Source organism: Malus domestica, chromosome 02 (genome assembly GCF_042453785.1).
Source record: "Malus domestica chromosome 02, GDT2T_hap1".
NCBI lineage: Eukaryota > Viridiplantae > Streptophyta > Magnoliopsida > Rosales > Rosaceae > Malus > Malus domestica.
Genome location: NC_091662.1, coordinates 28828686 through 28850627, shown reverse-complemented (window position 1 = coordinate 28850627; position 21942 = coordinate 28828686). Strand labels below are relative to the sequence as shown.

Genomic DNA, 21942 nt, shown 5'->3' with positions numbered 1-21942 from the left:
TCAAACTTCAACGATCTGTACAATCTATTTTTACAAATTACTTGGAGTTTATCTCAAGGGTACTTTTGGTATTGACAAAATTACTTGTCTCTCTGTAAAATGTTGCACGGAAAGTGGAGTTCCGATAGATTTTTAGAAAACTAATGAAAAAGGGAAATAAGCAAACAGGAATTTGATCTAAAACAACAGGAAACCAGGATTAATGGCACCCTTTGACTGTAGAATATCTTTTTGAAGGGCTAATCTGATGATTTTGCTTAGATGCATAAAGGAGCTGAAAACGCTCACAAGTCCCACCTCTCTACATAACATTCCCTTATTGCCTTATAATTCTCCAGTAGTCTAGATATATATATATATATATATATATATATATATAGAGAGAGAGAGAGAGAGAGAGAGAGAGAGAGAGAGGAGCGACTAGCGAGAGACGAAAGAAATCGGAGATGGTAGTAGATATTATCAAGGTGCTTGTTCATAACTTTGACGTTCTTGCAATGCCTGTGGTTTCTATTGTTTATCCACTATATGCGTCAATTAGGGCACTGGAGACCATGTCTAATATTGCCGACGATCGACAGTGGCTTACTTACTGGATTCTGTATTCTATGATCACAACGTTTGAGCTCACCTTTTCCAAAGTCATTGAGTTCATCCCAATCTGGTCATACGCTAAGCTGATTACGTATTTTTGGTTGGTCTGCCCACGCTTCAGCGGGTCGACATATATTTACCAGAATTACGTTAGACCTTTCTATCTCAACCACGTCACAGAGATTCCTGTGTTGGAAGGAAGAAGCAACGTCACATGCAAAACGCCGGAGACAGGTAGTGCATCGGAAAAAGCTGCAGGAACACATTTGAAACCCCGGAGAGAAGAACATCGGGAAGAAGCAAGAAAAACACATTCGAAACGCCGGTGAGAAGTTGTACATTGAAGAAAAACATGGCAATATTAACAATCCATTAGATGGAATTAGGCATATGCTTGTTTTTTCAGAGTTATCTATTTCATTCTCTTTTATAGTGTGGAGTAAGTTTGTAAAAAAACCGTAGTTCATGCACCGATATTATTGAGACATACGTATAATCAATGTATTTTTATTTTTGGTTCAAATTAATCAGAACGTTTTACTTAGTCACTTTCATCAAGTACCTGTAGATGTTGACCAGCCAGAGAGAGGGGAAGTTTCAAACCTAAGACGCATGGAGGGAAACTCAACACCCTTTCTATTAGGATATTGGACCGCATATGCATGAGACTTCATTGCTGATATACTTTTAAGTTTTTTATACGTGTCTTTGTTGTTGTTTGGACCCAAAATGACGTTTTTTGGGGCGAGCCCATGTTTGGCCTCAGTCCAATAAGAGATATCATGAATATTCCCACCAAGGGCCTGGCCCAGAGGAATTTGGCCGAGTCCTATCAAAAAATGGTTTTCATCTGGATGAGGTGAGTGGCCGAATCCTAGTACAATAAGGAATCCTCAGAGGCTGGTTATGCTTCGAATCAGAAAAGATGCCAAGAATCAAGGGTTGAATTTAGGTGATAGAAGAGCTTGATTCAGAGTCCTACAAGAGTTAGGATTGGCCAAGATCCATTTGGATTGAGTTAAATAGCTCTAGTCCGAGTGAAACTCTACTTCAGCCATAAGGAAATTACTACTATAAATAGAGATGGGTGTGCATCATTCAAGCCTCTCCAAATCAACACACAAAACTGTCATGCACAAACTCTCACTTTATGCAAAACCTCTCAAATATCTTGAGATTTTTGTTTTCCTTTTTCCCTATCTTCAGTTTGGATAAACAGTACTGTGGTGGTAACTGGCAACATCTTCAGTTTAGATAAACAGCACCGGAGCCGTAGAATCAACCAACCGAGAAGCAACTTCAATTTGAATAAACAACACTACTTCGAGACCATTTGGTTATCTATCCAAGTCTCGGTTAGCAATGATTTATGAGTCCTTATTGGAAGAGGTCATCTCATCAGCCTTCTCGGTGAAGTGAGGTGTTGCCAGGTTACTATGTTCGACACACTGAAAGCCGAATTTGATATTGACCTTCGCAAAACTAGCAGCCTTGTCTTCAGGCTATAGAACCAAAGGTCGAGACGTGTTCCTTTCTCGGCCGCAGTCGCAAGATACATAAGTCATCAGCATGCCTAGCTCCACATCAATATTCATTCACTCCCTGGCCGAGCTCACCCAACGAGTTGGCACACCCCACATTCAACCAAAAGATGCAGTTAGCTTATTAGCTATTCCGCTTGCGATCCACGTAGGCTAAGTAGTTTTTAGGGTCAATAGTTGTGTTTGTGGATTAATGAAACATTATTGTATATTGGCCACTACCCTCTTATAGAGAGAGAATCAGGGATTAAGTTATGGGTAATTGAAAATTGTAGCAAAATATGATTAGATGAACACATTGATTTGGTTTTACTGATCCTCATTCAATTTTGGGAGTGAGGTATTGTTTTCGTTGCTTCATCAGAGTTTTTTTTTTTTTTTTTTTTTTTTCAGCTTTGGGAGAGTACGATGGAGCAGATGATAGGGTGGGGAGGGCTAGGGTAAAAACTTTAAAATTTGAATTGTCGAATTTGAGTGGTCGCTAGAATGGGGTGGTCGGAACTCAGGTGGTCGCGGGAGTTGGTGGTCGAAGTTCAGCCCATGCTATTAGCTATTCTTAGCTCCACTACTGAAGTCGCAAAGATTTGGGTCATCGGTTTAGCGCAAACAATAACAATGTACAAAAGTGGGATTAAAATCAATTTTGCATCACCACTTAGTACTACAGTTTAATGGTATTCCTCTTTACTTGTAAGTGAGAGGTCTTAGATTCGATTTTCGTCAAAGACAAATTTGAATCACATTATTGCTAACTCATTATAAGGCTAAGATATTTAACATTTCCTTTGGAAATGCTCTAAAATGTCTAATCTATTAGTGATGACCTACTAACTTGCCACGTTTGTCGTTTAGGAAAAGAGGTTATTAAGTTTTAATATGTGTTTATTGAATAACATAATTTATTAGAATAAGTAAGATGGTCACTAAGAGCCTGTTTGGTACTCTACTTGAATCAAACTTTTTAAACTCAAAAATAATTTTTAAGTTTTAAACCTTAAAAACTTGTTTGGTATGATTATTTTCAAAAACTGAACTCAAGACTAACTCAAAATTATAGTCTATTATCTAAAAACACAAAAAGTGAGTTTTTAAAGTTTTTAAACTTAAACACATTTATTTATTTTCCCTCCCTCCTCCCCTCACTACAAATCTATATCTATTTTCTTCTTTCTCTCTCCCGCTTCTCTCTCTCTTTTTTTTTTTCTTTGACCTTTTTTGCATCTCCTCCAATCCATTCTCTTCATTCTCTCGATTCCTTCTCTCACTCATCTTCCTCTTCATCTCCTCCGATCCTCTCATTTATTTCTCTTTTCTCCAATCATTTCTTACTTTCTTTCCTCCTCTTTCTCTCTTGACCTCCTCATTTTGGATCTCTTTGTCCAATATAAGTTGTAAGATTCAAAACTTTTAAATCGCATACCAAACAATTTTTTGAGACTTAAAGAAAATTATTTTCAAAAAAAAATTTTAAGAAATGTTTTGAAAAATTATAAAAATTTTCAAATACGATACCAAGCAAGCTCTGACATTCCTGGATATGCCTGTCAGTCTGTGTGTCGCTTTCCCCCTTTACTTTTCAGTTAGACACAAGAGTTTTACACTGACAGCCTCTCAGATGATATCTCACTTGGATAACTCCACAGCAATTACTGGATCCTTTACGGTTTTACTGCTCTCGTTTTTGCTCCCACTACCACTACCATCTGTGAATCCGTGACACACACAGACAGACGGCATCAGTCTGAATTCCTCCAAATATCCACCCGCCCGTGACTTTCCCCTTTCCCCCGTGACTCCTAATTTCCTAAATTCGAACCAATTAGAATCCACAAAAATCAAATCGCGACATCGGATTACTTTCCGAATTCCAAATATGACCGATTAATTCCGCACCCCAATCATTCAATGACCTTCAATTTCCACAGAAAACCCACCAAATTTATAAAGCCACCACCATGCTGCTCCTCCATACCCAAATCCCTAATCCTCATTCTCCTCATGGCCTCCCTCCTCTTCCTTTCTCTCCTCTCCCTCACTCTCTTCCTCTCTCTATCCTCCGCTTCCCGCCACCGTCCTCCCGGTCACTCCATCTCCCCTCAACCCCAGATCCAGCTAGCCTGCAAGGCCACGCGCTTCCCAGAAGCGTGCCAAGCTTCCCTGGGCAAGGTCGTCACTGACCCAAATGCCACCCCTCTCGAGACCATCCATTTCGCCGTCCAGGTCGCTGACGACGGCCTCAAAACGGCGCAGGGCATGGTCCACACCATCCTGGACTCGTCCGCAGGGAACATAAACCGATCCACCGCCGCGAAAAACTGCCTCGACGTCCTTGGCAACTCCCACTACCGAATTTCGCTCGCCACCGATGGATTGTCACGTGGTCGCGTTAAAAACGCACGTGCCTCCATGAGCGCCGCGTTGCTCTACCAGTACGACTGCTGGTCGGCTCTCAAGTACGCAAACGACACCCACATGGTAAACGAGACGATGTCGTTTCTCGACTCGCTGATCCGCAAATCCAGCAACGCGCTCAGCATGATCGCGTCGTACGACAACTTCGGAAACGACACAAAGTCGTGGGGCCCGCCGAAAACGGAGCGGGACGGGTTCTGGGAGCGGGTCTCGGGCGGAGGGTCTGACCAGGGATTTCGGGGAGGGATTCCGTCAGGTTTAAAGGCGGACGTGACGGTGTGCAAGGAGAATTCGTGCGATTACAAGACGGTGCAGGAGGCTGTGAATGCCGCGCCGGATAACGCGGGAGGTAAGAGGTTCGTGATTGGGATAAAGGCGGGGGTGTACGAGGAGACCGTAGGGGTGCCCTTAGAGAAGCGGAACGTGGTGTTCTTGGGTGACGGGATAGGCAAAACCGTCATTACGGGCTCATTAAATGTAGGCCAGCCCGGAATTTCCACCTACAACACTGCCACCGTCGGTATGTTTACTACGTTGTATTTTAATTTGATTTGATTTTTTATTTTTATCTGCGCTTATCTAGTAATACAGACTAGTGATAGTTCTTTTTATTTATAAATGAGATGTCATACGTTCGATTATCACTAGGTTTGAGTTTGAAGCGAATTATCTTCTTCCGCTATGAATAATATCGTATGTTTAAAAAAAATAAAATAAAATTTTAGGTCAGTTCTAGTTTTAAGATTTTTAAAATATGACGTCATATTTGGTAAGTTGAAAATGCAGTACGTGCTGGATCACACTCTTATGGTGTGACCCCGCACCCACGTAATGGCAGAGGATGGGTGGGTGGTGACATGCTGGAGCACATTATTTTGGTGCGGTCCATGATTGCACTCAATTGGAATGTATCGGTAGAGTATGGGGAAGTAGGCGTAGGTGGTAGCTTTTCCTAGTTCTAGTGGGTTGCTTGTTGTCCAACTGCGACCATATTTTTTGTGTCCTCACATAAATGGAACTCAACATGTGAGACCCGATGCATAACTCGTTAGTAAATGTGATACATATAAGCATTACTTGTTAGTAAATGTGATATGTGTAGCGTTATTCGTCAGGATGGGTGGAGAGGCATAGGAAATTAGAATGATTTGAGAGGCATAGTTTATGGTACGAAGATCTCCAGAATTTAGCTTAGGACCACAATACTTGTCGTATTTTGTGTAACTATTGCACGACTCCTGGAGTTGTGATGGTATTGCCGAGGAACGTCTTTATCTTCATGGAATCTTCTTGACCATTAGTTTGCACAACCCTGAATCCTTCCGGTTTAAGTTGCAATTAGCCTTCGCAGCTGCATATGTTTTCTATCGTTGCTGACATTTTCCACAAATCCGGCCATTACTTTTATACTTTCCACAAATCGGCCGTATATTGGGATGACAATGCGAGGAACAACATATTATGAAAGCATCATTTGTTCGTCGAGTTTTCTTGTGACTCCTTGATTGCATCTTTACTCAGATGCTGATTGTTTGATTATCTCATATATCACAGGAGTTAACGGTGATGGGTTCATGGCGAGTGGTCTCACAATCCAGAACACCGCAGGTCCCGATGCTCACCAAGCGGTTGCTTTCAGATCAGACAGTGATCTATCCGTAATCGAGAACTGCGAATTCATTGGCAATCAGGACACTCTCTATGCTCACGGCAACCGCCAATTCTACAAGTCGTGCACCATCCACGGTAATGTTGATTTCATCTTTGGTAACTCAGCTTCCATCTTCCAAGACTGCACCATCCTTGTCCGTCCTAGACAACTCAAACCCGAGAAAGGCGAAAACAATGCAGTCACTGCCCAAGGAAGAACAGACCCTGCGCAGTCAACGGGTTTTGTATTTCAAAACTGCTTGATCAACGGCACGGAAGAGTACATGAAGTTATATTGGAGCAAGCCCAAAGTGCACAAAAACTTCTTGGGGAGGCCGTGGAAGGAGTACTCGAGGACGGTGTTTATAAACTGTAATATGGAAGCTCTTCTAACACCACAAGGGTGGATGCCTTGGAGTGGAGATTTTGCTTTGAAAACCCTTTTCTATGGCGAATTCGGGAATTCGGGTGCGGGTTCTGATTTGTCCCAGAGAGTGAACTGGAGCAGCAAGATCCCACCCGAGCATGTTAATACGTATTCTCTGCAGAATTTTATCCAGGGAGATGAGTGGATTAAAACATGAAATATTAACGGGATTTTAAATTCCCCTTTTTAATAACAAAATACCAATTAGTGAGTGCAGTAGGAACGCAATACATTAGCAGTGGAAGCATGTTGTTTCAATCCCCAACTTTTTCTATGTTATCTTACGTATATAGAATGTGGAATTTCCGTAATTTAATACATGAAAATCATGTACCAGATCGACAAGGGAGCTAGTTGATCCCGTATCCTTTCTTTTGTTCCCCAATTCCTTAATACTTATCATGTTAAGTAAACTAGACAATTAAGCTAAGGTGCGGGTATTCTGCTTCACACCTACTTCGGTTGGACAAAGCTTTGAACCAATGCAACAATATTCCTCTAATAGCAGAATGTAAATTATCCATCCATCTTGGGTGGAAGATGTAAATGAGATTTCATATTTACATCTCTCCCATTAAAGTAAATTTTTCATTCACATTTACTGAAAATATAAAATAGGATGTAAATATGATTTTCGCATCTCAAATTTGTGTTTTTCGATGCTCTAGTGATAAGTTTCAAGAGACTTCATCTTAATTCCCTACTAACAAAAATAATGTAAATACTAATTTAGGGTATTCAAGATCAAATTGGAGTACCTTAGAGAAATAAGACTATCCATCAAACTCTCATGAATTCATTTTTGTTGTTTTATTCCTGATAAAACCGCTTTGAAGCATCCACTAACGTAAAAAGTGTAATATTATAAACGTGCCCTTTGTCCTTTTTCACAAATATGACCGTCGGCTATAAAGATTACCATATATAACAAAAGCCGTTGACTTAACACTGAAATATATACATCACTTACCCCCTCCAATCAAAGAAGCTGCAATCCCTTTTCTTATGCGTCCCAAAAATAAATAAAACCAACAAAAATCAAATCCCCACATATCACATGACTTTCCATATCCCATTCTATATTTCACCCATCAATGCCGCCCCGCCTTATTTAGACCTCCATCTCCATGGCAATGCTGTTCTTCCTCCTCATTGTCCTCATGGCTTCCCTCCTCTTCCTCTCTCTCCTCTCCCTCACTCTCTTCCTCTCTCTCTCCTCCGCCCAGCACCACCACCACCACACTCACCGCCTCCTCACCTCCCCACAACCTCACATCCAACAAGCCTGCAAAGCCACGCGCTTCCCCGACGCCTGTCAAGCCTCCTTGACCAACCTCGTCACTGAACCCACCACCACCCCACTCCAAACCATCCAATTCGCCGTTCAACTCTCCGGCGACGGCGTCAAGACGGCGCAGGGAATGGTCAAGACTATCCTGGACTCGTCCCCGGCCAGCCACAACCGCACGACCGCCGCGAATAACTGCCTCGACATCCTCGCTAACTCCCAGTACCGAATCTCTCTCGCGACCGACAGTCTCTCACGTGGTAAAATTAAAAATGCACGTGCTTCTATGAGCTCCGCATTGCTCTACCAGTACGGGTGCTGGTCGGGCCTCAAGAACGCCAACGACACCAGCATGGTCGACGAGACGATGTCATTTCTCGACAGTTTGATCGGCAAATCCAGCAACGCGCTCGGCATGATGGCCTCGTACGACAACTTCGGCAACGACACAAAAATGTGGGCCCCGCCGAAGACGGAGCGAGACGGGTTCTGGGAGCGGCTGGAGCACGGAGGTCCGGACCCGGGATTTCGAGGTGGGGTGCCGTCGGGTTCAACGGCGAACGTGACGGTGTGCAAGGAGGAATGGTGTAATTACAGGACGGTGCAGGAGGCGGTGAATGCCGCACCAGATAACGCGGGAAACAAAAGGTTCGTGATTGGGATAAAGGGCGGGGTGTACGAGGAGACCGTGAGGGTGGCCTTAGAGAAGCGGAACGTGATGCTTTTGGGTGACGGGATCGGCAAAACGATCATTACCGGGTCGTTGAATGTCGGCCAGCCCGGAATTTCCACCTACAACACTGCCACCGTCGGTTAGATTTTCTCCTCAGTTTATTTTTATTTATTTTTCCAGAAGTTTCCGTAAATTTGTCGATGTATGTGATGTGACAGGGGTTCTTGGTGATGGGTTCATGGCAAGCGGGCTCACAATCCAGAACACAGCAGGTCCCGACGCCCGCCAAGCAGTTGCTTTCAGATCCGACAGCGACCTCTCGGTAATCGAAAACTGCGAATTCATAGGCAACCAGGACACTCTTTACGCACAAGGAAACCGACAGTTCTATAAGTTGTGCACCATCCATGGCAACGTCGATTTCATCTTCGGAAAGTCAGCTTCCATCTTCCAAGACTGCACCATCCTTGTCCGTCCGCGGCAACTCCTACCCGAGAAAGGCGAAGACAATGTCGTCACAGCCCACGGAAGAACAGACCCTGCGCTGGCAACGGGTTTCGTGTTTCGAAACTGCTCGATCAACGGCACGGAAGAGTACATGAGGTTGTACCGGAGCAAGCCGCAGGTGCACAAGAACTACTTGGGGAGGCCGTGGAAGGAGTATTCGAGGACGGATTTTATAAACTGCAGTATGGAAGCTCTTATTACACCCCAAGGGTGGATGCCTTGGAGTGGGGATTTCGCTCTCACCACCCTTTATCTTGGGGAGTTTGGGAATTCTGGGGCGGGTTGTGATTTGTCCCAGAGATGGAACTGGACTAGCAAGATCCCATCTCAACATGTTAATACGTATTCTGTGCAGAATTTTATTCAGGGAGATGAGTGGATGTCAACTTGACAAATTATTATAGGCCACCTTTTAATAATGAATATATCAATGGGTAATGCTAGGTAGATCTAAACCAAATTTGCAAATCCAATTACGTGTCACTAATAAGAAATACGGGGTGGCCGATTGGTTAGAGACGAATTTCAGGCTTGTATTTTACACAGCACGTTCTAAGTTCGATTTCTAGGACGGTGAATAGCACAATGGTGGCGAAGGAGAGGCTAAAATAGCTCGTGAGTCCTCATGACCTCAAGAAGGGTGAATTGCCGTGACGAAAACACCATACGGTCCCTTTAGGAAAAGAAGGATTTTCGTACACCACTTTTTGTCTACTTTTTAATTTGTTTAATTTAAAAACTAAAAGTAAAAACAGGGGTCATTGTGTAGGTGAAAAGAAAAAGAAGGCAAAAATCATTGATGTGTTACATTTCATAGTAGGTCGAAAAATTGTTTTTGATTTCTAATTTTATAAGGATCAAACTTATAACCAAAAGTAGCAAGTAGTGAGTGTAATCAAGATGAAGATAATATGAATATTAAGTATCCATGAGGGTTTGTGTGGCTTGGATATCCCTTGATTCCTTGTAGCGTCCTTTCCAAACAACTGGGAAATCATTGACTGTCATCTCTATAACCGAAAATTTGATTGATTTATAAAGAGTTAAAACATATGAATTTCAGATAACTCATTGCATACGTCTTACAAAGGTACGGTTTATACAGGTTATTGACTAGCACGAACGCAAATAATGCAACAGAAACAAAGTAACCGAAGCACGCCTTGACCTTGTTATATGCCCGCCCAGAAACCTCCTCCAGTAATAAACCAAGTCAGCTGGATGAACATGAAGATGAGAATCCGATCATTTCATAAGTTTTTTTGGCCGGAATCAGAACAACCAATGCTAGCTAAGTCGGTCAGAGCTCATTTCCCATCAACACTCTTGTAAGCGACCCCATAACGGCACCAACGTCAATTGTTAGTAATTGAGTTCCTTGCGACACATCCTGCCAATCAACTTTTCGAAGAAACAGAAAATGAAAAGTAATGAAAAGGAAATTAGAACAACTATTTAAAAAAATTAGGAGTCGACATCCTGCTCATCATCAAGTACAAATCATCATGGAGACAGCCACATATATTGATAGATATCCTATACCGTAATTGGTTTTGTGGTGGTGGCAACTAAAATGGGTACGGTTAAAGAAGGCTTGGTACTCGTTCTAAATGCTTTTATTGTCAAAGTATGAAACAATTAGAGCAAAACCAACATTATTTAAATTTTCCTTTTTTTCCCCTCATTTTCTTGGCCGTGGAGGCTGACAGTGTCTAACTAGTTGATAAGGAGGTGTGTTTAATTATTTGCCTACTGAAGCCAGAAAAAATTCATACCGCGCTAGCTTCTTTTATCTTTGTCAATCAATTTACCAATGATACTAGTTAAAGCGCTCCAACATCATCCTCATACTTAGAACTATCATCAGCAGGGTTAATATCCTGATTAAAAAAATCCATAACAACATGAGAATATCTTGAACCAGTAAGAGTTCAAATGACAATTCTCACAAGTAGGAATTGTTTACAAGTCAAATTTCTTATTTTATCAGAAGATATGGCATCAAGTTGCACAGAGTTTTGAGATATACCTCCTCATTTTCTGATTGATCAGCACTCCTTATCACCCGTCTTTTGAGTTCTGTCAGGTCATTCCATAAATATCAAGCAACTTGGTTCGAGTAATTGCACATTTCCAATTTCCAACAACAAAACAGATGTGCTCCTGAATCGAGTAGGCAATTAGCAATTAGCAACAAGGAACAATCTCATAAATAAGAGATTCAAGAGCTCAGTTACAAAGGATCTCAGCACACGCTTTTATGGTTTTTTGCACACCATGTTGCTGAGCTAGGAACAGTGGGCAAAAGAGATGGCTATTCTTCCTATAAAGGGACAACAAGATAGACTAGGCAACACAAGTCAATAACTACTAGTCTACATTCTCGACCACGTTTTTAAAAGGACAATAAAAAGAAAAGAAAAAAAACACATGATAATATATAACAGAGGGTTAATAAGGGAAGCACCTAGGAAACAAAACTATATATCATGAGAATGCAAACAAACACTACCACAGTGGCATCTTCAACCTGATTGCTCTAGTAACAAACAATGTTGCCCTTACCGGAAATAAACCTAGGGCTAACAATATGAGTTGTTAAATAAGTCAAAAAGATCAAAATTTGAGCCAGCAGCATACACAATCTTCTTTTAGATAACGAGAGTTCCAGTTAAACACTAATACATTTGGCAATTAGATGGTGCAATAGGTAAAAAGCAAATGCATATAATGTATAAATCATTGTGAAAATACATATTAATCCACAATCAACTCAAGGTTGCAGTTGGAGGGTGCATAAAGGAGCTCCACGAGTAGCTCTAAAAATAAATTTTTGAAATGAGATGTCCTTATCATGAAAAAGTATTGAACCCAACCAAAAAGGAAAAAGGAAAAAGAAAAAAGAGTTGGGTTACATGGAACGCTAAAATCTTAAAAGTTAACAGAATGGTCGCCTACGTGGACAAGACCTAAAGCTTCATACCTGTTGCCCTCATTCTTTCTGCTTTCCCTTTTAAGGAACTGTGCTGCTCGTGAGGAGAAGACTAAGAGCGATTACCTTCCTGGATGACAAGCACACAAGTACAAGGGAATGTGGAACCTGTTCATGTAGCTTATAAGTAAGACACTGCAACGATGGGGTTCAGAACTACTGTGTCAATTAACTTTACCATCATGCAAATTTGTTCTAATTCCAAGATCGACATAAACTAATTAATAATATCAATATATCAACAGAAAAAACACATTTGCAAAGGCACCTTTAAATGCTTCGAAGTATTATAAATCTAGTTGTTCCTATCTGTACAGTATGGTGACAAATCCACCCACTTCCAAGAGCTTGTCCTGGTTCAACCCCCCGTACTATCCTTATATTGCCCAACCTAAAAAAACAAAAGCGCAATAAATAGCTTTCTTTTGCGCCAGTTACCTTCTTTTGCGCCGGTAAGTATTAAAATGAAATATAGAGCCCATGTGACCATTTATGCATGATTAATCCAAAAGGTTATATGCAGAAATAATGCCATAAGAACAAACAAAAGATGCGTTAAATATACTGCACAATGTTATTGGTACAGTTTTCATCACTTCATTCCTGCATCACAGTTTAAAAGGTGCAATGCTCCAACTGCTATATGACAATCTCCAACTATTAGGCGACAAAATTAGTGTTCCAATCAGATAAAAAAACTACTTGGGGAGAGGGGATCTTTGGTCCTAATAGCTTTACTATTATAGTAGAAACTATTTAAAAACAGCTACGAGATACTTTGGTCATTAACATACTTTAATATACCCCGTTCTTCCATATGTCCACTAATTTGTTGTGCTTAAAAATGATGATAAAAAGAATTTCGTCAAAATTATGAACTGAAGCTATTTATGGTTCAATCACTATGCACTATGACTATGAGACAAGAATCTCACTGCCTTAACATTAGAAGGGCTCTCCAGCCATTTACTGTATTTGATAAGACTCTACATCCATTGAAAACAAACTTCTAAAACTTATGGGATTGTTTCATAATTGGGAGGTCCTTCCCATTTATTTTGATGCCCAAGCAACTGTTTAGGGATGCCAGAATTGCCGGGATAAAATGGAAGCCAGTGCAGCTATTCACGGTCTACATGTGGAACTTATGTATCTTTAGATATCATATTTGAACCACAAAGCATTATCCACAAGATGGTTATGAAATTACATGCTACCTCTACATACAATCAATAAGAGCTTATTGATGAGAGCTGAGGATAGTATAAGATGCTGCCCCCAATCAGGAACCTGCACATATGGAAACAACTAAATCCACAACCAAACCAACAAAGCAACGTCAAACTTAAGTATCATCTGTCAAAAATTCCAGGTCTACCTAACAAAGAATTGAGGGCAAGAAATTTTTGCTTGGCCAAGTTTTGTAATTGCAGCATTGCATGTCAGTGTAAGCATGAGGAGAGATGTGTCATTTGTGTTGCTAGACCCCAAGTGCGTTCCCTTACTAGGCCTGGAAGCAGATTGAATGCAGCATTAAATCTATATAATCCTCAAATCCATTTAGCAGAAAAGCACGGGTCGCGTTCAAAAACAGAGGATGTTACCACCAACGGAACTTGCTTAGAGATAAACCACCCATAAGCTTCAGGTTGCTTGGCTGATAGTTAATCCCGGATAAAGCTCTCAAGGGAAGCAGATTCTCTTAATAAACTGCATCAATGCATTAGTTAAACATATTGAAAGTCATAAACCATATAAAAAGAAATCTTAGAGTTAATATAATCTATAAGCAACCAAAGTGGATAGAAAGCACACACCAGTTGCATTTGAAACCTTTGTGCGAGTAAATATGCATAAATGAAATTTCAAAATCCTCATAATAGTATTCCAGATCCCGAAAACACAAAGCAGAGCACACATTTCCACTTTCATGCTAACAAATTAAATTACTTAATTTACAGTTTAAAAATAAAATAAGGTTGTTGAAGCAGATATTTAAAACTTTATGGTCGCCTTATTACAATTGTCTATAAAAGGGATCAAATTACGCCATTTTTATGGAAGTGAGTAATCGACTGGTCCTTAATTACACAGACTACTCATACTTAAAGCCAAGTTTAAAAATACATCCTTATTAGCAGCACTGGCAATATAGGAAATCAGAATTTGAATAGACTAACTACAAAACTGATGTTATAAGCTTCAAGTTGGTCAACTTCCACACATGAACTCAGAAGTTTTGAAATACAAGTGGTGCAATACCTCCTTTGAACGAAAACATTTATGTCTCTGTCTCTACCATCCTCTCAGGATGCAATCCCACTTGAAGCTTGCAATAAGGAGTGTCGTAGAACGCAGCCTTGGCAACTTGGTTCCTCAAGCACCAATAAGCTAGGAGTAGAACTAAATCTTTTTGATTAATTCCAACTCCACGATGTAGACGCTAGTGAAGATGGTGTGTCATCTGTATACACTCCAGGCACTGCATAAAGAGAGTTACCGAGAAGCTCACGCTTTAAACTAAATAACTGATACCGGGTATCTTTTTAATCCCTCGCTCTTCCATTTTGGTCCTCACTGCAGAAACATCAAACCAGCGGCCTGTTTCTGCATAGATATCGGACAAAAGCACATAATTACCAGGATTTTGGGGTTCAAGCTCAAAAAGTCGATGAGCAACTAACTCTCCTAGCTCAGCATTGCAGTTTAGCTTACAGGCTGAAAGTAGTGCACCCCAAGCACCAGCATGAGGCTCCACAGGCATTGATCGTAGAAGATCATAAGCTGATTTTAACCGTCCTGACCGGCTAAGAAGACTAATGATACATGCATAATGATCAGGAGAGGGTATTAAACCGTACTTATGTCTCATTGATTCAAAGAAGTGCCAACCCTCCTCAACAAGCCCTGACCGACTACAAACTGTCAGGATGACTGTAAAAGCAACCTCATCCGGAGCCAAACCTTCATTTAGCATCTGTCTGAAGAGGTCAACAGCCTGACCCCCTTGACCATTAATCGACAACCCTTGTATCATAGAACAATACGAAATCAAGTCCCGCTTAGGCATCTCTTCAAACAAACGTGTTGCTCTTTCCATATTCCCACACATTGCATTCATGTTAATCAGAGCTGCGAGAACATGAGCCTGGCGAACATCAACGGAGCTCTGGCTCAGGTAAGAATCAACCCATTTAGCCACCTGCAAGCAGCCCACTTGGGAACAAGCTGACATCAAGCTCACCATTATAAACTCATCAGGCTTAACATTCTTCGTACTCATTTCTTGAAATATCTTTACGACCTCGTTAGGTTGACCATTTTGAGCATACCCTGATATCAATGCTGACCACGCAACGATATCTTTATTCGGGGCTTGCTCAAACAAAAATCTCGCAGACGCCATATCTCCGTACTTGGCATATCCATCAATCATAGTAGTATAAGAAACCACATTCTTGTCAGGCATATGATCAAAGATCCTCCTAGCATTAACCAAATCCCCCATCTTCACAAACCCACTAATAATCGCATTCCACGACACCACATTTTTCTGGGGCATCTGATCAAACAACTTGTTGGCCTCCACCAAATCCCCAACACTAGCATACCCAACAACCATAGTCGTCCAAGAAACCACACTTCTCTCAGACATTCTATCAAACACCTTGCGAGCGCAAACAATCTCCTTGCACTTACCGTACAAATCAATCAAACTGGTGCCTACAAACACATCCCCATCAACCCCACACCGCACCGCCGACCCATGTATCGCCCTTCCTTCCCAGACCCTCCCCTCACTCGCACACGCCTTAAAAAGAGACGGGTACGTATACCTATCCGGAAGGCCTTCCTCCCTCTTCATTCGAACAAACAGAGAAACAATGCCCAAAAAACCAGACCTTTCGCAGTACCCTTTGATCAGACAGTTCCAGAGAAAGGTGTTTGGGCTGAGAACGCGGTCGAAGACGGCGGCAGAGTAAGAGAGGGAAGCGAGGGCGTTGGAGAGGCAGATGAACTGGGTTATGAGGAAGTAATCTTGCTCCAAACCTTTGTGTACAATGTGGGCGTGGATTTGTTGGAGATGGGATTGGGTTTTGCAGGCTTTGAGCAACGTTGCGATTGACGGCAGCAGAAAAGTGGGACGGCGGCTGTTGGGCGGAGCTAGCGATGAGTAGAGGCGGATTGAAGGCATGGGTCTCTCTCTGTTTCGAGACCAATTACACCGTTAACTTTCAACTTCTGGAATCGGCTTCAAGGAACACATTCTCAGTTTCCTAAAGACGTTATGGTACAATTTAATGGCCATGTAACAGCTGACAGATAAAAATTGGAGGGAAAACTTGCTTGGTTGCCGAGAAAACACAGGGAAATTGGTGACAAGGGCAGATAATATTTTCAGGGGAAGCCAGTCTCACCGTGCGCGGGCCTGTCTGCGTTGTTCGTGTACAAACTACAAAGAGAAGGAAAAGGTGACGTCCCCGCGCGGGGGGCATTAGGTATGGCCAAATAGCACATAGGTAACCGCACTTATTTGCCTATTTAAATTTCCCACGATTATGGATAATTATTTAAAAAAATAAATACTTATGAATATAATTGTTTATCTGTGAAATTTAAATTGATGGTTATATGTATTAACCTCGATTATAAACAGGTAACCGTTTACCCGTTTATTTTATATATGTAATTGTTGTCAATATTTTATCAACTTTGTCGGCGACCTTCTACTTTTAGGGTTGAAGATACGGTCCTGCATAATGCAGAAAAACTGCTTGGGACAGGCGCTGGAGGAAGATATTGATTATTTTGTCATGGATGTCTGAGATAAATGACATGAAAATGTTTACCGCTTAAGCTTGCTGCGACCACAATATAGGAAACCACTAACATGAAACCTTTATGCTACTCTAGAGTAGGGATCGGTAAATACTCATTGGTTATGGGTAACTGCAGTTACCCGTCTATTTAAATTAAACGGTTACGATTATGGGTAACCATGTAGATAAATAAACGGTTATGAGTATAACTGTTTACCCGCGAAATTTAAATGAGCAGTTATGAGTATTAACCGCCATTATAAGCGGGTAACCGTTTACCTATTTATTTTATATATGTAAAACTAACAGAAACCATGTTCTTGATCCAATAATACTTAGCACCCAATAAATTAGCAAGGAATTCATCGGTCATTCTCTCAAAAACACTGCTACATGAATGATGATTCTCATCATCAAGGAATTGGCCAAATTAATTTAAATTCATTGCGGGTAACCATGAAATTGACAGAAATGTCTTCTAAACAATTTTTGCAACCCAATAATACTTAGCAAATATTATATTTACCTTCATTGGTAACAGTTAAAAATATCGTATGTAAACTATTATTTCAATTATTGGAATGGTATAAGGACTTAAAAAATTAAAATATGAAAATGTATGATGAATGTACCTATAACGGTGTTTAATTGTCCAAAAAAAAATTATGACAATTTTTTTTTTAATTTTCAAGTTGTTAAAGACAGGTAAAAAAGAGGTAATGGTAAAAAAAAAAAAAAGATAAACGGATTAAAAATGATAAATGGGTAAACGGGTATTAAACGGTTATGGTTAAATGGGTATACGGTTATGGGTATGGTTAACCGTTTAGGCAGTTACCCAACGAGTAAACGGTTATGCGGGTATGAGTATAAATGGTTATGGGTAAATAATCGCGGTTACCCGTCCGCCAGAACCGTTGCTCATCCCTACTCTAGAGTCTAGAACGTTATAAGATAGCATCAATCGCTGCATTTATGCTATGGTATACGGACTTTAAAAAAATTAAAATGCGGAAATGTATGATGAATGTACCTATAACGGTATTTAATTGTCATAACAAGAAAATTCTGACAACTTTTTCTTTTTTAATTTTTGTTTATACCATATTTAGGGTCTCGTATTTAGACCTCGTATAAATACTCGAGAGACTTAAATGTAATTATGTAATAAAGGAAGAGGCAAATATGTAATTAGGGGAGGAGCCCTTATTCTATAAAAGGGCCTTCTCACCCTCACAAACCCTAAGCCTCTCCTATCTAGAGCAAAGCTCTCACACTCTCTCCCTCACTTCTTAGAGAAATACAATACAATCAGTGTGGACGTAGCCCAAACCTTGGGGTGAACCACGATACATCTTGTGTCATTTACATTTCATGCAGATTCACGGTCGGATTTACGTTGTTCCAAGACCTCCGGTTTTGTGCATCAACATTTGGCGCCGTCTGTAGGAAACGACACAAAAAATCATGTCGGTTCTCTTTCATTTTTTTTCATCTCACCACCGTGAATTTGCAGAAACACCAAACCAAAATCCCAGTCCCATCTCTCTTTCTCTAGAAACCCAGAAATGGGTAAGCAGAACAGACACATACCCTTCTCTCTCTCTTTTTCTCTCTCTAAAATCTCAGAACACCAGAAGTGAGCTGCTGCTGCTGCTGCCGCCGCTGTATACATATAAATATATCCCACAAACTCATCCTCATCGCCTCAAAAGCCCATGGCCCCGAGACCAAGCACAACAGGCCTAACCTGCTACAGTTCTGCCCCAGGATCCCTCCTAAACTCAGCCGTGGACTCTGTCATAGGAGCCGCCGCCGACCTCGAATTATCATCCCTCTGACCGCAACACCTACGAGGCCACTACTTCTCCGAAGACGGTGGCGGTAACTCTCCCTTCCTCACTAGCTATGAGTTCAGCTTCAAAGTCAACTCATCCAACGGCAGCCACAGGGACACCAGCACCACCAAGCCATTGCTCCGATCGCATGGTCTGAACGAGATTGGATCTTCCAACTTTTCTTCTTGTTCTTCAACGTCGTTGGCGGCTCTGGTTCGCCAATGAAACTCTCCAGCTGGCTTCTTCAGCCATCTCACCGCCCCTGAGAATAATGGAAGATTCTCAGTTACAGAGGAAATGGAAGCTATAGATCACAATGGAGCAATAATGGTGGTCACGGAGTAACAAGATTAAAGTCGCAGTTGAGCTTCACTGGGCAAGATTCTCTTTCTCAAATCTCTGAAGTAAGTGAAAATGGTGTGATGGTGTTAGCACTAACAACGGCCACCATAATGCCATGCATTCTTATCCCGCCACTAGCCTTGGGATGGAATCCTGGGATAATACCAATTTGATTGTCTTTTCAGCTCCACCAAGTAAGTGAGCTAAATGAAGGAAAATTTATGAGATTTCATGTGGGATTTCTAGTGACTAGCATGCATATACAATTCAAAATTTATATACGAAAGCAACGGAAGCATGTTATCAAATAATATCAAAGCTATAGTCATGCAAATCCCCTTCAAGATGCATAGGTTTATGTAAGATGCATCATAAACAAATTTATATAAGAACAAAGTTTGGGAGTAGTTTCATACCTCTTGATCTAGATCTTAGACCAAGGATGGACCACCTCCAAGCCCTTTGCTCATTGAACTCCGTGAGCCTAGCCTCCTTCCTTGTCTCCTCCACTTTGTTTAGAATGAGTGCTCCTAGGTTCTCTTCAAGTTTCCAAAATTGAAAACCTCTAAAGATCCTCACCCACTAGTGTAGTGAGAAGGATGAAGGAATAACCAAAGAGGTGAAAAGATGATTAGCTAAATCCCCCTATGGTGGCCAGCCCTTTTAGTGTTAGAGAGATATTTTTCTTTTTCTCTTTTGTTCTTTTAACACTTCAAAAACCCTAATGAAACATTTGCTATAAAGTTCCTTTTATAGCCAAAAAGAAACAAGTCAACATTTGACCTTTCTCTCCCTCCTTTGGCCGGCCCCTTTGTGTTGTTTGGGCTTTGGTCTTTTATTTATTTCAAGTCATCCAATGCTTGAATAAAAGCCCAATGGGTTTAGGCCCAATGAGCCTAATTAAACCCAAACATTTCTTTAAGCCCAAAACGATCTTATATCGCTTTTATGATTTCTTTAGACTTTCTAATTAATCACAACACTTAATTAATCCAATTAATTATTTCCATCATCCATTAATTACTTACTACAAGAGTGTATTGGTGAACAATCGATTTAGGTTCTAATTAGCAAGGCAGTGAGGTGATTGGCACCAATCCAATTGATTATATTTAATCCAATCACTTAGTGAATTAAAACTTACTTTTAATTTACCTTCTTCTTTGATGACTACATTTAATCATCTAGAAGAACTCACAAACCATGAGTAACATCTAACCATATATCATGGCTACCCAAGCTAATGTAGAAGTTGTTCGGAGAACCTATTCAGTTGGAATTACAATGTAATTCGATCCTTCTCTAAAACAATACTCTCAATCACACCATTAGGGTATGGATATATTATGTCAAACCCCTAATGTGATTATTCCTTCTTATATGATTCAATTGATTCGTATAGGAACGCTTTCCTTTATTACGCTTGATACTTCGGCCGAAGATTCTAGAATCATATCTTAGAGTATTCATCCTCTCTTAACGAGGATTAGAGATTCCTTGTTGCGCATTCACTTGCCTTCATGACTAAGTGGTTTAACCCTGACTATGCCGTGGACACCCGCGGATGGAGTGACTTTGACATAATCAAAGATCAAGTACTTAACCACAAGACAACGATGATGGCTCAGGTCAAATGACTACTTACATTATTCCAACCATTAGAGTTACTTGCTTGACATGTGAGTAGACCTTCATGCAAGTACTCTTGTTCGATTGTGTTCAGTGAACTCATTCCCTTAATGAGCACCTACATACTTGTCTTAGTGTCACTACACGAATGGGATGAGACTTTCCATCCTTCTAATTGAAGCGGACATAGTATGTACCGGTCTATGCATTGTCAGTATCCCTCCGACAATCCTATGACCAGGAACCTTTTGGACATGATGGTTATGTGAAGAAGGTCTCTGTAGTCTAACTTCATTAGATTACTTTTTCAATCGATCCATTGTCCATGGATTCACTATTTAGGACATATATCGTTTATAGAGATAGTCCTAAATAGTATCTTTGCCATTTGATGTATAAGATTCATCTATACATCCATTTATTGTCCTGAAAGGTTTCTTCCAAAGATTGACTTTCAAGGCATATTTCCAACACTAAAAATATGGATGGGGACATATTTAACTGCCTCAATGCTTTAGAATCTCAGTTTAGCCTTCCCCAGATATCTTTAGAAATGGCAACAGTAGAGAAGCTACTGCACATCCCTGAAGATTCTGTTCCTTGCAAAATTCGTTTTAAGCGTGGTTGTGCAACTCATCCCAGAAGCATTACAGAGAGGGCAAGTGATCTGGGTTGTTTCGACACATCCGATCTGCTCAACGGCTTATGGGTCGTGGTGGTCGGAGACTCTCAGGCAAGGCTGGTGGCGCGTTCGCTACTAAGTCTGGTTCTGGATTCTAGGCCTCTGAAGACGGTTAACAAGGATCTGTTCAAGAGGCACAATGGTTGTCAGATTGTGGTGGGTGAGATTGGGATGCGATTGGATTTCATCTGGGCAGAGAGATCAAGAAAAGCAAGTGCTGTCACTTTATAGAAAAGGAATACAGAAAGCAAAAGCAAGGAGCGGAGAGACAGAAAGGAAAGCAAAAATGAAAGCGAAAGCAAAAGCAAAAGCAAAAAAAGGAAATGGTATTATTCCCTTATCTGTCATCTGCCAAAAGAAAGAAAAATAAAGAGAAAGCAAAAGGGAGGCACATGGGGACACTGCAAAAGCAAGGAATAAACACCCCACTACAATGATGTAATTTATTTTTTTTTATCTTTCGGAGATATCTGTATAAACCTCATCAGAGGGTAATATGTATAAACCCCATCAGAACCCCATCAGAGGGTAAAAAAAAAAGGCCCAA

At 40.9% G+C, this 21942-nt stretch overlaps 4 protein-coding genes and 1 pseudogene across 5 annotated transcripts; 4 read left to right on the top strand and 1 right to left on the bottom strand.

Annotated features, from left to right (window-relative positions):
• The first annotated feature begins 446 nt into the window (after positions 1-446).
• On the top strand, positions 447-923 carry LOC103409971 (HVA22-like protein a). The gene has a single exon (XM_008348751.3). The coding sequence runs from the start codon at positions 447-449 to the stop codon at positions 921-923; it is 477 nt and encodes a 158-aa protein (XP_008346973.1).
• A 2783-nt stretch (positions 924-3706) lies between these two features.
• On the top strand, positions 3707-6840 carry LOC103408110 (probable pectinesterase/pectinesterase inhibitor 51). The gene is made up of 2 exons (XM_008346976.4): positions 3707-5067; positions 6102-6840. The coding sequence occupies exons 1-2, from the start codon at positions 4041-4043 to the stop codon at positions 6779-6781; spliced, it is 1707 nt and encodes a 568-aa protein (XP_008345198.3). The 5' UTR covers positions 3707-4040; the 3' UTR covers positions 6782-6840.
• Positions 6841-7673: 833 nt separating this feature from the next.
• Positions 7674-9615, top strand: LOC103407279 (probable pectinesterase/pectinesterase inhibitor 51). Its single transcript, XM_008346223.4, has 2 exons — positions 7674-8724; positions 8804-9615. The coding sequence occupies exons 1-2, from the start codon at positions 7752-7754 to the stop codon at positions 9481-9483; spliced, it is 1653 nt and encodes a 550-aa protein (XP_008344445.3). The 5' UTR covers positions 7674-7751; the 3' UTR covers positions 9484-9615.
• Positions 9616-10094: 479 nt separating this feature from the next.
• On the bottom strand, positions 10095-16543 carry LOC114821514 (putative pentatricopeptide repeat-containing protein At5g37570). Of its 2 annotated transcripts, XM_070817718.1 has the most exons (7): positions 14347-16543; positions 13689-13794; positions 13463-13594; positions 13302-13374; positions 12076-12192; positions 11122-11255; positions 10095-10493 (listed from the first exon to the last, which is right to left on the bottom strand). In XM_070817718.1, exon 1 carries the CDS (start codon positions 16277-16279, stop codon positions 14600-14602), a length of 1680 nt encoding a protein of 559 aa, XP_070673819.1. In that variant the 5' UTR covers positions 16280-16543; the 3' UTR covers positions 10095-10493; positions 11122-11255; positions 12076-12192; positions 13302-13374; positions 13463-13594; positions 13689-13794; positions 14347-14599. The 2 variants fall into 2 exon arrangements, with proteins under 2 accessions (XP_070673819.1, XP_070673821.1); XM_070817720.1 differs by lacking the exons at positions 10095-10493; positions 11122-11255 and adding an exon at positions 12353-12475 and having other exon boundaries at positions 12104-12192; positions 14347-16498.
• Positions 16544-18586: 2043 nt separating this feature from the next.
• On the top strand, positions 18587-21626 carry LOC114823562 (transcription factor bHLH128-like; annotated as a pseudogene).
• Positions 21627-21942: the final 316 nt, after the last annotated feature.